Here is a 13,518-nt window from a genome sequence, read left to right as displayed (position 1 = left end):
TGCTTAGCTTTGGCTTCCTGGGCAGCCCAGCCTAAGTTAAAAATGGTTTTCTGGGTATTCTAGTAAGAACCTACATTTTCAGTCTACTAATGTCATAACCTACTTCCTCTTTCCTTCTACTTATAACTAGTACTGTGTCCTTTTTCTGAACAATGTCTAAAACAATGTCTCCAATAGAGTTTAGATTCTTTGATTATAAAATTAAAATATTCATTAAAAGTAGCAGACCTCTGTGACATGACAGTTTTTAGTTTTTAAAGAGTTATTTAAAAACATGACAGGTATGTTTTACATTATACATTAACTTGGAATTAGAACACTGTGGTTGAAGACCATATGGTCTAGATCAGTGATGGGCAAACTATGACCTGCAGGCTAGATGCAGCCCCCTGAAATGTTCTATCCAGCCACGAGACATTATTCCTAATCTGACAAATACAATGAGTAGGATACTATACAATGAAACTTTGAAAGAGTTGCCTTAGAAACAGACTGACAATTGAGCATTTTCTTTCCTTTGGCCCCCTCATTAAAAAGTTTGCCCATCACTGGTCTAGACTTTAGTTCTAGTTCAGACCTTAATTGATTTTTTTCTCAACTAAGTGAGATTGTTTCCCCCTCGAGTTACTCCAACTAACTGTGTGCCTTCAGCTCTCTGGAGATTTCCTTTGCCCTATTTGCCCTTTCACTGATTCCCTAATTTTTTTCCATCATTTTCTCTTCCCAGTCCTAGCCAGTGCCCCTGGTCACATAGCAAAGGAAAAATTGCCAAATTCCAGTCTATTTACAGTTTGAGTAGAAGATATGTGATCAAGGACCTTTAACATGGCAAAGTGTTTTTGAAGCTATGAGGCTATATTTCTAGCCAATATAAAAAAAATTTTTCAGGATCTATACTATTACAAGTAGATTCTAAAATGCTGTTCTTTCTTTACTTAGGTCTTTATTCTCCATTTAAGTTGGCACTGGACATCTCCTTTCCCATGCACATAAATAGTCTTTTAGAGAAATATCATTGCAAGGACTGAGATTTGCATCAAACAGTTCTATGTAGAATATACTATAGTCAGAGGATTCCTTTGGTATATAATATGGATTGGACTAGACAGCTGAATTCTCTCCTAAGCGCTCACAATTTCTGCAATTGTGAAATGTTTGGAGTTGCATTACACGCATGCCAGTTTCACTGTTTATATTTCATCTCTTTGGTGTAGTATAGGAATTTCACCCAGCCATTTGACCCTCTGTAAAAGAAATTATATTCTATTAAGTATATTCCAAGAAAGGAGGGGAAAATGTTCAGGAAAAGGAAATCCAAGGACATATCTGTACTTTTGTTCCTTGACAGTTAGCCTAGACTTAGCATTTCAGGCAATAAGTTGATTGGGTTTGGGTATTGCTGTATGAGTCCGGAGTTATTTCCTAGCCCTGCTTTGTGAGTCAATATTATGAATGATCTTTTTTCTGTTTCATTGTTGTCAATCCTCATTCAAGTATGAATTTGTATCTAAACTGAAGTTGGTTTTGCACTTGAATAACAACTAAAATAATGGAATGATTCAAATCACTTTGACAGTAGAATTAAATGTGGCAATGAATCTTCTAAAGCTTATGCATAATAATTAAAATATAATTGAGTATCTCATTAATTAGCTAGATAGTTTCTGATATGCCTTTTTAAAAATTCATTACAGACAGAGTGCCTCAACTATATCCGAGTCTTGCAATTTCTCAATGATACTGCCCTATATGTGTGTGGTACTAATGCATTTCAGCCAACTTGTGATCATCTGGTAAGGTTTATCAAACTTTACAATAAGAAAATACAGCCACAATGTAAAATACTATAAAATTTTTAAAAAATAATAACTTTATTTTTTTAATTTTCACATTATTTAATTTATTTTTTTAGAATATTTTCCATGGTTACATGATTCATGTTCTTTTCCTCCTTTTTTTCCTCCCCCCAGCAATTCCACTGGTTATACATGTTTTATCACTCAAAACCTATTTCTGCATTATTCATTTTTGTAGTAGAGTAATCTTTTAAAACCAAAACCCCAAATTATATATATATATATATATATATGTAACTAAGTGACAAATCATGCTTTTCTTCAATGTTTCTACTTCCATAGTTCTTTCTTTAGATGTGGATAGCATTCTTTTTCATAAGTTCCACAGGATTGTTCTTGATCATTGCATTGCTATTAGTAGTGGAGTCTATTACATTTGATGGTTCCACAGTGTTTCAGTTACTATGTACAATGTTCTCCTGGTTCTACTCATTTCTCTCTACATCAGTTCATAGAGGTCTTTCCAGTTCAAGCAGTTCATCATTCCTTATAGCACAATAGTATTCCATCGTCATCATATTCCACAATGTGTTTAGCCATTCTCCAACTGAGCAACACCCCTTTGTTTTCCAATTTTTTGCCACCACAAAAGGCACAGCTATAAATATTTTTGTATATTTTTTATCTCTTTTGAGGTACAAACCCAACTACCAAACTTTTTGACAGCAACTAATCTCAATAAACCCAGTAAATAGGATTTGTCAGTCACTTATTCCTTGGGAATCTTGATGATGTTAGTCAGTAAAGATTTATTACATGCCTACTATATGCCATGAACTATATTGTGCCCTGAGATACAAAGAGAGTTTAAAAATAGTCCTTTGTTATTTTCATTGCCACTTCACAAAGTTTAAAGTTGAGAGATGGAATTTGCTTTCTTTAAATCAATTTTTAATATTCTACGATACTACCTTAAGATAATGGTTAGAGAGCCAGCTTTAGATACCTAGGCCTTACTCAGACCTATCCACTGGTTCAAGTTCAGGATTGCAAGGAATGAAATACTCATAGACTATCCTACATAAAATAAATAGGAAATTTACAGCAATACAAAGAATATTTGGCAAAAGTTCAGTCATCCTCATTTCCATACAGAAACTTTTCTGATCAGAAGTACGTGTGTTTGACTTTCCACAATAGTGAGACATCTCTTAAATCTTAGGTACTCTGATTCCTTATGTGTTTTTAGGCCTTAGGAGACCAAGAAGCTTCATTAGAAGCTTAAGCCCTATTACCTGGAACCAGTCATATCTCAGGGACAGTTTGTGGTTCTAATAGATATTGTTGCTACTGCATCTGGGGTCTGACACACACTGGCTGTGTGACAATTGGCATGCCACTTAACCTTTCAGAACTCCCAGATGATAATTTATAGATTAGGTTTCTATCTGCATCTACTAGATCAGAAGAAGAATATGTTTTGTTCTAAATGTGACAAAATAGGGCTGATAAAATCTTGGTTATCAGTATTCTGTGATCTACCCTTCTCCATGTTGTGTCCTTATCTATGTTATCTGTGTTAACTTTTTAAACATTTTTAATGTTAAAATTTTTTTTATTTTGCTAAGTAGCTTATGGTGTCAATTCTTGCTTTATTGTATTTCAAAGATTAAAATTTTCTTTAGGCCACAATCTCTTCTTTGTGACTGACTTATCTTGCAACCAAAGCTAGAAAAACTTGAAGTCCTGTTAGAGAATTCTTATGTGTCATTTGACTTGAGATTTTGCTACTTCTAATCTTGGAATGTAACCATTCTTTATGCTAATCTTGATTCTGCCCCTACTAAAATACCTTAGTAGATATTCTATATGCAAATTATCTTCTGCCTCTGAAATCTTTTCTTTTCTTTTAGGCTTCTGAGGTTTTTCTATTTAAGTGTGGAGGGAGGCCTACAGTATTTACTTAGTTATTTTGAGAAACAGGATTGAAGTTCTTTCCCTTTGATTAATCTCTTGTCTGTTCCTGAATTTCTCTTTAGAATCTCCTTTTTGTTTTGAGAATCCTTAAAATTCACAAAATTTCTTCTTAATTTTGACATTTAATCCTCTTTTTAAGAAAATTAGTTTTATTTTGAATTTAGCCATCAGAAAACACATTCAAGCTTACAAAGAACAAAAAAGAGGATTGCATGTGGAATTATGAACTTCTGTATTTTAATTCTTTTCTCAAAAAGTTTCTCAATTATTCACACTGTTCCTTTATTATTTTATTTATTTCATATTATTGATATCCAGGATAATTAGTTAAGAAGATTTGATCTCCAACCATTCGTTAGGGAGTTTTCTTATACTTTTAGGACCAAGAAATTCTAATGTTAAGGTAATTTTCCTTGAGTTCCATCCAAGGGAAAAAGAACATTTCATAATATGTATTCATACATCTTTGTGTCCCATGCATATCATGTTTATTGAACTAAACGGTTCTGAATGGTCATATAAAGGACTAAAACAGAAAAACAGTCATTTCTCTTATTTCCCACATGAGGGTGCCTTATAATTATTTAAAATGGTGTAAAAGAAACTTCAGTTAGCTAATTTTCCCCCATATTATTTATCCTTATGTGATAAGGAGGAATCAGATGATAATAGAAACTGATATCAGCAGTTTATTTGGAACAAACAAATTTCTAAGACCATTATACTTTCAGTACAGTCTCCATCCCGTCCCGCCCATATCTTTTGTATTCTACAGTTGAACAAATGTTCATTTCAAGAACTTCAGTGTTAAAGAAAGATTTTACTGTGTTTAGCCTATTCAACTTTAAGGCAAAAAAGCATACTAAATCATTTTAGAAGGATTTTAACAAAGGTTTTCTATAAACCTCAAAGTCACCTAATGTAGTAAAAAGAACAATGGATTCAATCAGAGATATGGATGGATTCAATTCCCACTGCTAGTATGTTACTGTATAAAACCATAAGGAGATTGTCACTTAATTTATCTGACTTTCAGTTTTGTCATCCATAAAATGAGGATAATAGTACCTGAAGTAACTACTCAAAAGGTTTTTGTGAGGAATAAATAGAATAATGTATAACAAATAACTTTACAAATCGTTATCAGTTATTATCCACTATCATCCCTATACTCTCTAATTTCTAATTTTTCTCAACCTTCTTGTTATTTCCCTGCTGCCTACCAATACCTTCATTCTCAAAAAGAATCCTCACTAGATCCTAACATGGCTATCATCTGCCATATATCTCCTCCCTTCCCTTCTCAACTAAATTCATTGAAAAAAGTCATCTAAACAGAAAAAAGGAAAAAAATCTACATTAAAAAAAATCTCTTCCCTTCTGTCTTAGATTTGATACTAAGTATTAGTTCCAAGGCAAAAAGGCGATCAGGGCTAGGCAATGGTGTTTAAGTGACTTGTCCAGGGACAGACACCTAGGAAGTATGAGGCCAGATTTAATCCCAAGACTTCATTTCTCTAGACCTGGTAATAAATCTAGTTGCCCAAAGCATCTACATTGAATGTATACTTCTTTTCTTCTTACTGTCTTCTAAACCCTTTGGAATCTGACTCCTGGCTTGGTCATTCAAGTCAAATTATTCTCTCCAAAGTTATTTATGATCTCTAGATTGACAAATCTAATGAATATCCATTTTTGACACTGCTGACCACTTTTTCCTTCTAGAGATTCTGGGTGTTTGTGACACTGCTATCTCTCCTACCTGTCTGACTACTCAGTCTCTTTTGCTGCATCCTATTCCATACCATACCCACTAACAATGGGTGAGTGTGAAAATGTTTTCTTATGTCCTCTTAGGTTTTCTCTTTTAATTTGCGGATCTCATCAATTTTCCTGGATTCAGTTATGATCTCCATGCTGATGATTCCCACCTCTGTCTGTCTATATCTAGTCTTTCTCAAATCTTAATCCCACATCACCAAATGCCTATTGAACATTTCAAATGATTTCTGTAGGTATCTCAAGTTCAACATATATAAACATAACTCAGCTTTCATTGTTAACCTATTTCTTTTCAAATTTTCCTCTAAAATATAATCAAAGGCACTACCATCCTTCCAGTCACCCAGTTTCTCAACTTCCATGTCATCTTTACCTCTTTTTTTTTCCTCATTCACCCACATATCTCATCAGTTGCCAAATCTTATCATTTTCTTCTTCAATATCATCATTCATGGAGTTTCTGAGAAGATGGCGGCATAGACAGAGTGAATCTTAAAACTTCCGCACCCTTACACACTGAGGTAGAATACAATGCTCTTCGAGAAGAAAGAGGACCAAATCTAATAAAGGGACAGAGTAGGGGGAACTCTACTGAAGCATAACTAAAGAGGTAACCAAGAAAAAGGCTTCAATTCTTGAACTTTCCGGTCTGAGGGCGTAGAAGGGGAATCCCAGGATGCCTCCCCCACGTGCTGTGCGGATTCTCCAGCAGCCAGGGAAATCTCAGGGCCGGTGGGTGCATCGGTAGGGAGAGAGGGTCTTGCTGACACTGGACTCAGGGAGTCAAAGGCACTGGAGAGGTAACTGGAGGAGAAAACCAGAGAAACACAGCAAAAACGCCTGGAAGATGGTGGTTTAGAGAGAGCCAAACCCCAGACCGCAGACAGCTTGGCTTCCTCATACTGAGATAGAGAACGCAGGGCTTCAAGAGGAAAGAAAACCAGATCAAACACAGCAGACAGCACAGAGGGACCCCACTGCAGGAGAGCTCAGTTCAGCGAAAATACTCCTTCTTGTCACCCCACTTTTTTTGTTTTTTTTTTCTGTTTGTTTTTCCCTCCCCTCAGGTTTTAGCCTCAGGGCAGATAAAGCAGTAAGATTAATCCAATCAATAGAGGATTAATCCAAACAATTGAACAGACAAGAAGTCTTCAGAGGGCAGAGAAAGAAAAAGAGAAAAGAAATGACAATTGGCAGCTTCTTTCAAGGAAGTGAAAAGAGAGCAAACAAAACAGAAATAGAAGAAGAAAAAGTAGTTCTAGCGAACTGGACACAGGCTTTGGGAGATCTCAAAATTCAATTAACTCAAGAATTTAAACCTCAATTAACTCAAGAACTTCAGGAACTCAAAAAGCAATCAAAAGAGGCTGAAGACAATTTGGAAAAGGAAATACATGAACTAAAACAAGAAAATAAAGTATTAAAAGCCAGAATTGGCCAACTTGAAAATGAAGCAAAGAAGGCAAAAGATGATCTACAAAGAAAATCAGACCAGAAAGAGAAGGATGACCAAAAAGCCAGGGATGAAATTCAGTCTTTAAAAAGCAGAACTCAGCAACTAGAAGCAAATGACTTCACAAGGCAGCAAGAATATATTAAACAAAATTTTAAAAAATGAAAAGTTTGAGGAGAATATTAAACACCTCATTGATTCAACCAAAGATCTGGGGAACAGAGCTAGAAGAGACAACTTAAGAATTATTGGTTTACCAGAACATCATGATAAAAGAAAAAGTTTAGATAGCATTTTACAAGAAATTATCAGAGAAAATTGCCCAGAAATTCTTGAACTAGAGGGAAAAGTGGAAATCGACAGGATCCACAGATCATCTCCTACATTTAATCCACAACTGACAACTCCCAGGAATATTATAGCCAAATTCAAAAACTACCAGACCAAGGAAAAAATATTACAAGCTGCTAAAAAGAAGTCATTCAGATATCAGGGAACCACAGTTAGGATAACACAGGATCTGGCTGCATCTACATTGAAGGACCTGAAGACATGGAATACAATATTCCGGGAAACCAAGAGAACTGGGTATACAACCAAGAATCAACTATCCAGCAAGACTAACTATATTATTGCAGGGGAAAGTATGACCATTCAATAAAATCGAAGACTTCCAAACATTCATGAAGAAAAAAATGGACTTAAACAGAGGGTTTGCTGCCCAAACCCAGAACTCAAGAGAATCAACATAAGGTAATTAAGAGAATGGGGGGAGGAGAAAAAAATTCTTTTCTTTAAGGGATGTGACAAGTTCAATCAATTTATATTCCAAGAAGAAAAGAAGGTATTGGCAAATATTAAAAATTATTATTACCAACAAGGTAACTAGAAGTTTACATAGAGGGAACAGGGACAAACTGTATAGGATGGAAATGTCAAGATATATGTATATATGTATGTATGTATGTATGTATGTATGTATATGTAGGTATAAATACATACAAAATTGGAGGGGAAGAAGATAATAAGAAGAAAAATAGGAAAACAAACAAAAAGGAATAAATTTATATTCCATAAAGAAGCTCATGGGATCAACAGGGAAAAATAACAATACACGGTAAGGGTAAAGATTTAGAGAGAGGAAATATTCAATACTAAGTGCATTGAAATCAACTTAGAGAAGAACAATCAGATCCATTAGGGCAGAGAATTGATTCACGCCCTATAGAGAAGTAGAAGGGTAACGAACAGACTGGTGGGGAGGGAAGCAATACTAGGGAGAGAGAGGACATGGGGAGAAGCGCTGCATGGCTTTAAAGAACAATAAGAGGGGAATAAGAAGGGAGGGGGCTGAAAGGGAAGTACAACAAGGGAGGGGATTATAGGAACTGATAAAAAACAAAACACTGGTATAGAAGCAAACAGTGAAAGAAGAAAGGACAGGACTAGGAGAGGGAATCAAAATGTCTGGGAATGCACATTTGATAATTATAACTCTGAATGTGAATGGGATGAACTCACCCATAAAACAGAAGCAAATAGCATACCATTGCTGGGTTTGTACCCCAAAGAGATCATAGATAAACAGACTTGTACGAAAATATTTATAGCTGCGCTTTTTGTAGTGGCAAAAAACTGGAAAATGAGGGGATGTCCTTCAATTGGGGAATGGCTGAACAAATTGTGGTATATGCAGGTGATGGAATACTATTGTACTAAAAGGAATAATAAACTGGAGGAATTCCATGCAAATTGGAGAGACCTCCAGGAAGTGATGCAGAGCGAAAGGAGCAAAGCCAGAAGATATACTATGGTATATCAAATGTAATGGGCTCCTGTACCAGCAGCACTGCAATGACACAAGACAGCTCTGAGGGATTTACGGTAAAGATGCTACCCACATTCAGAGGAAGGACTGTAGGAGAGGAAACATATAAGATAAACAATTGCTTGAATGCATGGGCTGAGGCGGACATGAATGGGAAATAGACCCTGAACAAGGACACATGTTACAACCAGTGGAAATGTCCGTTGGCCATGGGTGGGAGGAGAGCAGGGGGTGAAGGGGAAAGTAGGGGCATAAAGTATGTAAACAGGTTAAAAACGAATATTAATAAATGTCTAATAAAAAAAAGAGATAGTGAAGGTAACTACATCCCAATAAAAGGCAGTATAAACAATGAAGAAATATCAGTACTCAATGTGTATGTACCAAATGGTATAGCTTCCAAATTTCTAAAGGAGAAGCAAGTGGAGCTCAAGAAGGAAATAGATAGCAAAACCATACTAGTGGGACCTCGACCTTCCCCTATCAGATCTAGATAAATCAAATCAAAAAAATCAATAAGAAAGAGATGAGAGGTGAATGAAACCCTAGAAAAATTAGAGTTAATAGATATATAATAGATATAGAGTTAATAGATATATATAAAATAAATAGAGACAAGAAGGAATACACCTTCTTTTCAGCAGCACATGGAACATTCACAAAGAGAGACCATGTAAAAGGACACAGAAACATGGCAAACAAAAGCAAAAAAGCAGAAATAATAAATGTAACCTTCTCAGATCATAATGCAATAAAAATAGTTATTAATAAGAATACATGGAGAGGCAAACCAAAAACTAATTAGGAATTAAATAATATGATTCTCCAAAATAATTTAGTGAAAGAACAAATCACAAAAACAATTAATAATTTCATTGAAGACAATGACAATGATGAGACATCTTACCCAAACTTATGGGAGGCAGCCAAAGCAGTTCTAACGGGAAAACTGATATCACTGAGTGCATATATTAACAAATTAGGGAGGGCAGAGGTTAATGAATTGGGCATGCAACTTAAAAAACTAGAAAATGAACAAATTAAAATTCCTCAGATGAAAACTAAATTAGAAAAACTAAAAATCAAAGGAGAAATTAATAAAATTGAAAGTAAAAGAACTATTGAATTAATAAATAAGACTAGAAGCTGGTATTTTGAAAAAACAGATAAAATAGACAAAGTACTAGCTAATCTAATTAAAAAATGAAAGAAGAAAACCAAATTAATAGTATCAAAGATGAAAAGGGAGACCTCACCTCTAATGAAGAGGAAATTAAGGCAATCATTAAAAACTATTTAGCCCAATTATATGGCAATAAATTTAGCAATCTAGGTGATATGGATGAATATTTACAAAAATATAAATTGCCTAGTTTAACAGCAGAAGAAATAGAATACTTAAATAATCCAATATCAGAAAAAGAAATTGAATAGGCTATTAAAGAACTCCCTTAGAAAAAATCGCCAGGGCCTGATGGATTCACAAGTAAATTCTATCAAATATTCAAAGAACAATTAATCCCAATACTATACAAATTATTTGATATAATAAGCAAAGAAGGAGTCTTACCAAACTCTTTTTATGACACAAATATGATACTGATTCCAAAGCCAGGTAGATCAAAAACAGAAAAAGAAAATTACAGACCAATCTCCTTAATGAACATAGATGCAAAAATCTTAAATAGAATACTAGTAAAAAGACTCCAGCAAGTGATCAAGAGGGTTATTCATCATGATCAGGTGGAATTTATACCAGGAATGCAAGGATGGTTCAACATTAGGAAAACCATCCACATAATTGATCATATCAACAAGCAAAAACCACATAATTATCTCAGTAGATGCTGAAAAAGCCTTTTACAAAATAGAACACCCATTCCTACTGAAAACACTAGAAAGTATAGGAATAGAAGGTCCTTTCCTAAAAATAATAAACAGTATATATCCTAAACCATCAACAAGCATCATATGTAATGGGGATAAATTAGAAGCCTTTCCAATAAAATCAGGAGTGAAACAAGGATGCCCATTATCACCTCTATTATTTAACATTGTACTAGAAACACTAGCAGTAGCAATTAGAGAAGAAAAAGAAATTGAAGGTATTAAAATAGGCAGTGAGGAGACTAAGCTATCACTCTTTGCAGATGATATGATGTTCTACTTAAAAAATCCTAGCGAATCAACTAAGAAGCTTGTAGAAATAATCAACAACTTTAGCAAAGTTGCAGGATACAAAATAAATGCATATAAATCATCAGCATTTCTATATATTTCCAACACATTACAACAGCAAGAGGTAGAAAGAGAAATACCATTTAAAATCACCCTAGACAATATAAAATACTTAGGAATCTATCTACCAAAACAAACACAGGAATTATAGGAACATAACTACAAAACACTTTCCAAACAATTAAAACTAGATCTAAACAATTGGAAAAACATTGATTGCTCATGGGTAGGATGAGCTAACATAATAAAAATGACCATTCTACCCAAATTAATTTACTTACTTAGTGCCATAATTATCAAACTACCAAAAATATTTTTTACTGCATTAGAAAAAAATATAACAAAGTTTATTTGGAAAAACAAAAGATCAAGAATATCAAGGGAAATGAAAAAAAAATGAAGCAAGGTGACCTAGCAGTACCAGATATTAAGCTATACTATAAAGCAGCAGTCATCAAAACAATATGGTACTGGCTAAAAGATAGAAGGGAGGATCAGTGGAATAGACTTGGGGTAAGTGACGTCAGCAAGACAGTCTATGATAAACCCAAAGAACCCAATTTAAGGACAAAAATCCACTATTTGACAAAAACTGCTGGGAAATTTGGAAAACAATATGAGAGAGATTAGGTTTAGATCCACATCTTACACCCTACACCAAGATAAATTCAGAGTGCGTGAAAAACTTGAATATAAAGAAGGAAACTGTAAGTAAATTAGGTGAACACAGAATAGTATACTTGTCAGATCTCTGGGAAAGGAAAGATTTTAAAACCAAGCAAGAGTTAGAAAAAATTACAAAATATAAAATAAAAAATTTTGATTATATTAAATTAAAAAGGCTTTGTACAAACAAAAGCAATGAAACCAAAATCAGAAGGGAAACAACAAACTGGGGAAAAAATATTTATGACAAAAAATTCTGACAGAGGTCTAATTACTCAAATATACAAGGAGCTAAATCAGTTGTATAAAAATTCAAGCCATTCCCCAATTGATAAATGGGCAAAGGACATGAATAGGCGATTTTCAGACAAAGAAATCAAAAGTATCAATTAGCACATGAGAAAGTGTTCTAAATCTCTAATAATTAGAGAAATGCAAATGAAAACAACTCTGAGGTATCACCTCACACCTAGCAGATTGGCTAAAATGAAGCAGGAGAGAGTAATGAATGCTGGAGGGGATGTGGCAAAATTGGGATGTTAATGCACTGCGGTGGAGTTGTGAACTGATCCAACCATTCTGGATGGCAATTTTGAACTATGCCCAAAGAGCAATAAAAGAATGCCTGCCCTTTGATCCAACCATACCATTGCTGGGATTGTACCCCAAGGAGATCATAAATAAACAGACTTGCACAAAAATATTTATAGCTGTACTCTTTGTGGTGGCAAAAAACTGGAAAGCAAATTCCCCCTTCAACTGGGGAATGACTGAACAAATTGTGGTATATGTTGGTGATGGGATACTATTGTGCTCAAAGGAATAATAAACTGGAGGAATTCCATGTGAACTAGAAAGACCTCCAGGAATTGATGCAGAGTGAAAGGAGCAGAGCCAGAAGAACATTGTACACAGAGACCAATACACTGTGGTAAAATCGAATGTAGTGGATGTCTGTACTAGCAGCAATGCAATGACTAAAGACAATTCTGAGGGATTTAGGGAAAAGAACGCTACCCACATTCAGAGGAAGAACTACAGGAGTGGAAACACAGAAGAAAAACAACTGCTTGAATACTTGAGTTGTTAAGGACATGATTGGGGATGTAGACCCGAAAAGATCACACCAATGTAACTATCAATAATATGTAAATAAGTCTTGACTGACCACACATGTTAAAACTAGTGGAAATGCAAGTTAGCTATGGGGGGGTAGAGAGGGGTGGGGAATGGGGAGGGGGGTTTGAAGGAGTGAAGGGTAAAGTAAAAACTTGAATTATGTAACCATGGAAGTTTTTCTAAAAATAAAAAATTATAAAACAAAAAAAATATCATCATTCATGTATATCCCCTTCTCTCCATATACACAATTCCTACTTTAGTTCAAGTCTTTATTATTTCTCATCTGGAATATTGTAATTCTAATTGCTGCCTTTAAGTCTCAACTCAGGCACTACCTCCTATAAAAGACCTTTCCTAGTTTTCCAGATGCTAGTACTTCCCTTCTAAGGCTACCTTTCAACTATTCTTTATTGTCTTCTATGTGCCATTTTAAAATATATGTTGTTTTCCCTTTAGAATAAAAGCTTCTTGATTACTCTATTACAAAAGTGAACAATATAGAAATAGATATTGAGTAATAATAATACATGTATAACTTAATGAAATTACTCATCTATTCTGGGAGGAAGAAGGGAAAAAGAGGAAGGAAAGAACATGAATCATGTAACCATGGAAAATACATAAATTTAAAAAATTAGGATAAAAGCTTCTCTAAG

The 13,518-nt window shown here is 34.5% G+C and overlaps 1 protein-coding gene across 1 annotated transcript in view; it reads left to right on the top strand.

Moving 5' to 3' along the window:
• The window catches only part of SEMA4D (semaphorin 4D), a 99,371-nt gene that overhangs the window by 4,846 nt on the left and 81,007 nt on the right, over positions 1-13,518 (top strand). The window contains exon 4 of the mRNA XM_044680004.1: positions 1,695-1,793. Within this exon, the coding sequence (XP_044535939.1) occupies positions 1,695-1,793 (99 nt within the window). The remainder of the gene's footprint in view (positions 1-1,694; positions 1,794-13,518) is intronic.

The sequence above is a fragment of the Gracilinanus agilis genome, chromosome 1 (assembly GCF_016433145.1).
Source record: "Gracilinanus agilis isolate LMUSP501 chromosome 1, AgileGrace, whole genome shotgun sequence".
In the NCBI taxonomy this organism is placed as follows: domain Eukaryota; kingdom Metazoa; phylum Chordata; class Mammalia; order Didelphimorphia; family Didelphidae; genus Gracilinanus; species Gracilinanus agilis.
Note: the sequence above shows the minus strand (reverse complement) of the source record. Positions and strands in the feature narration are given on the sequence as shown.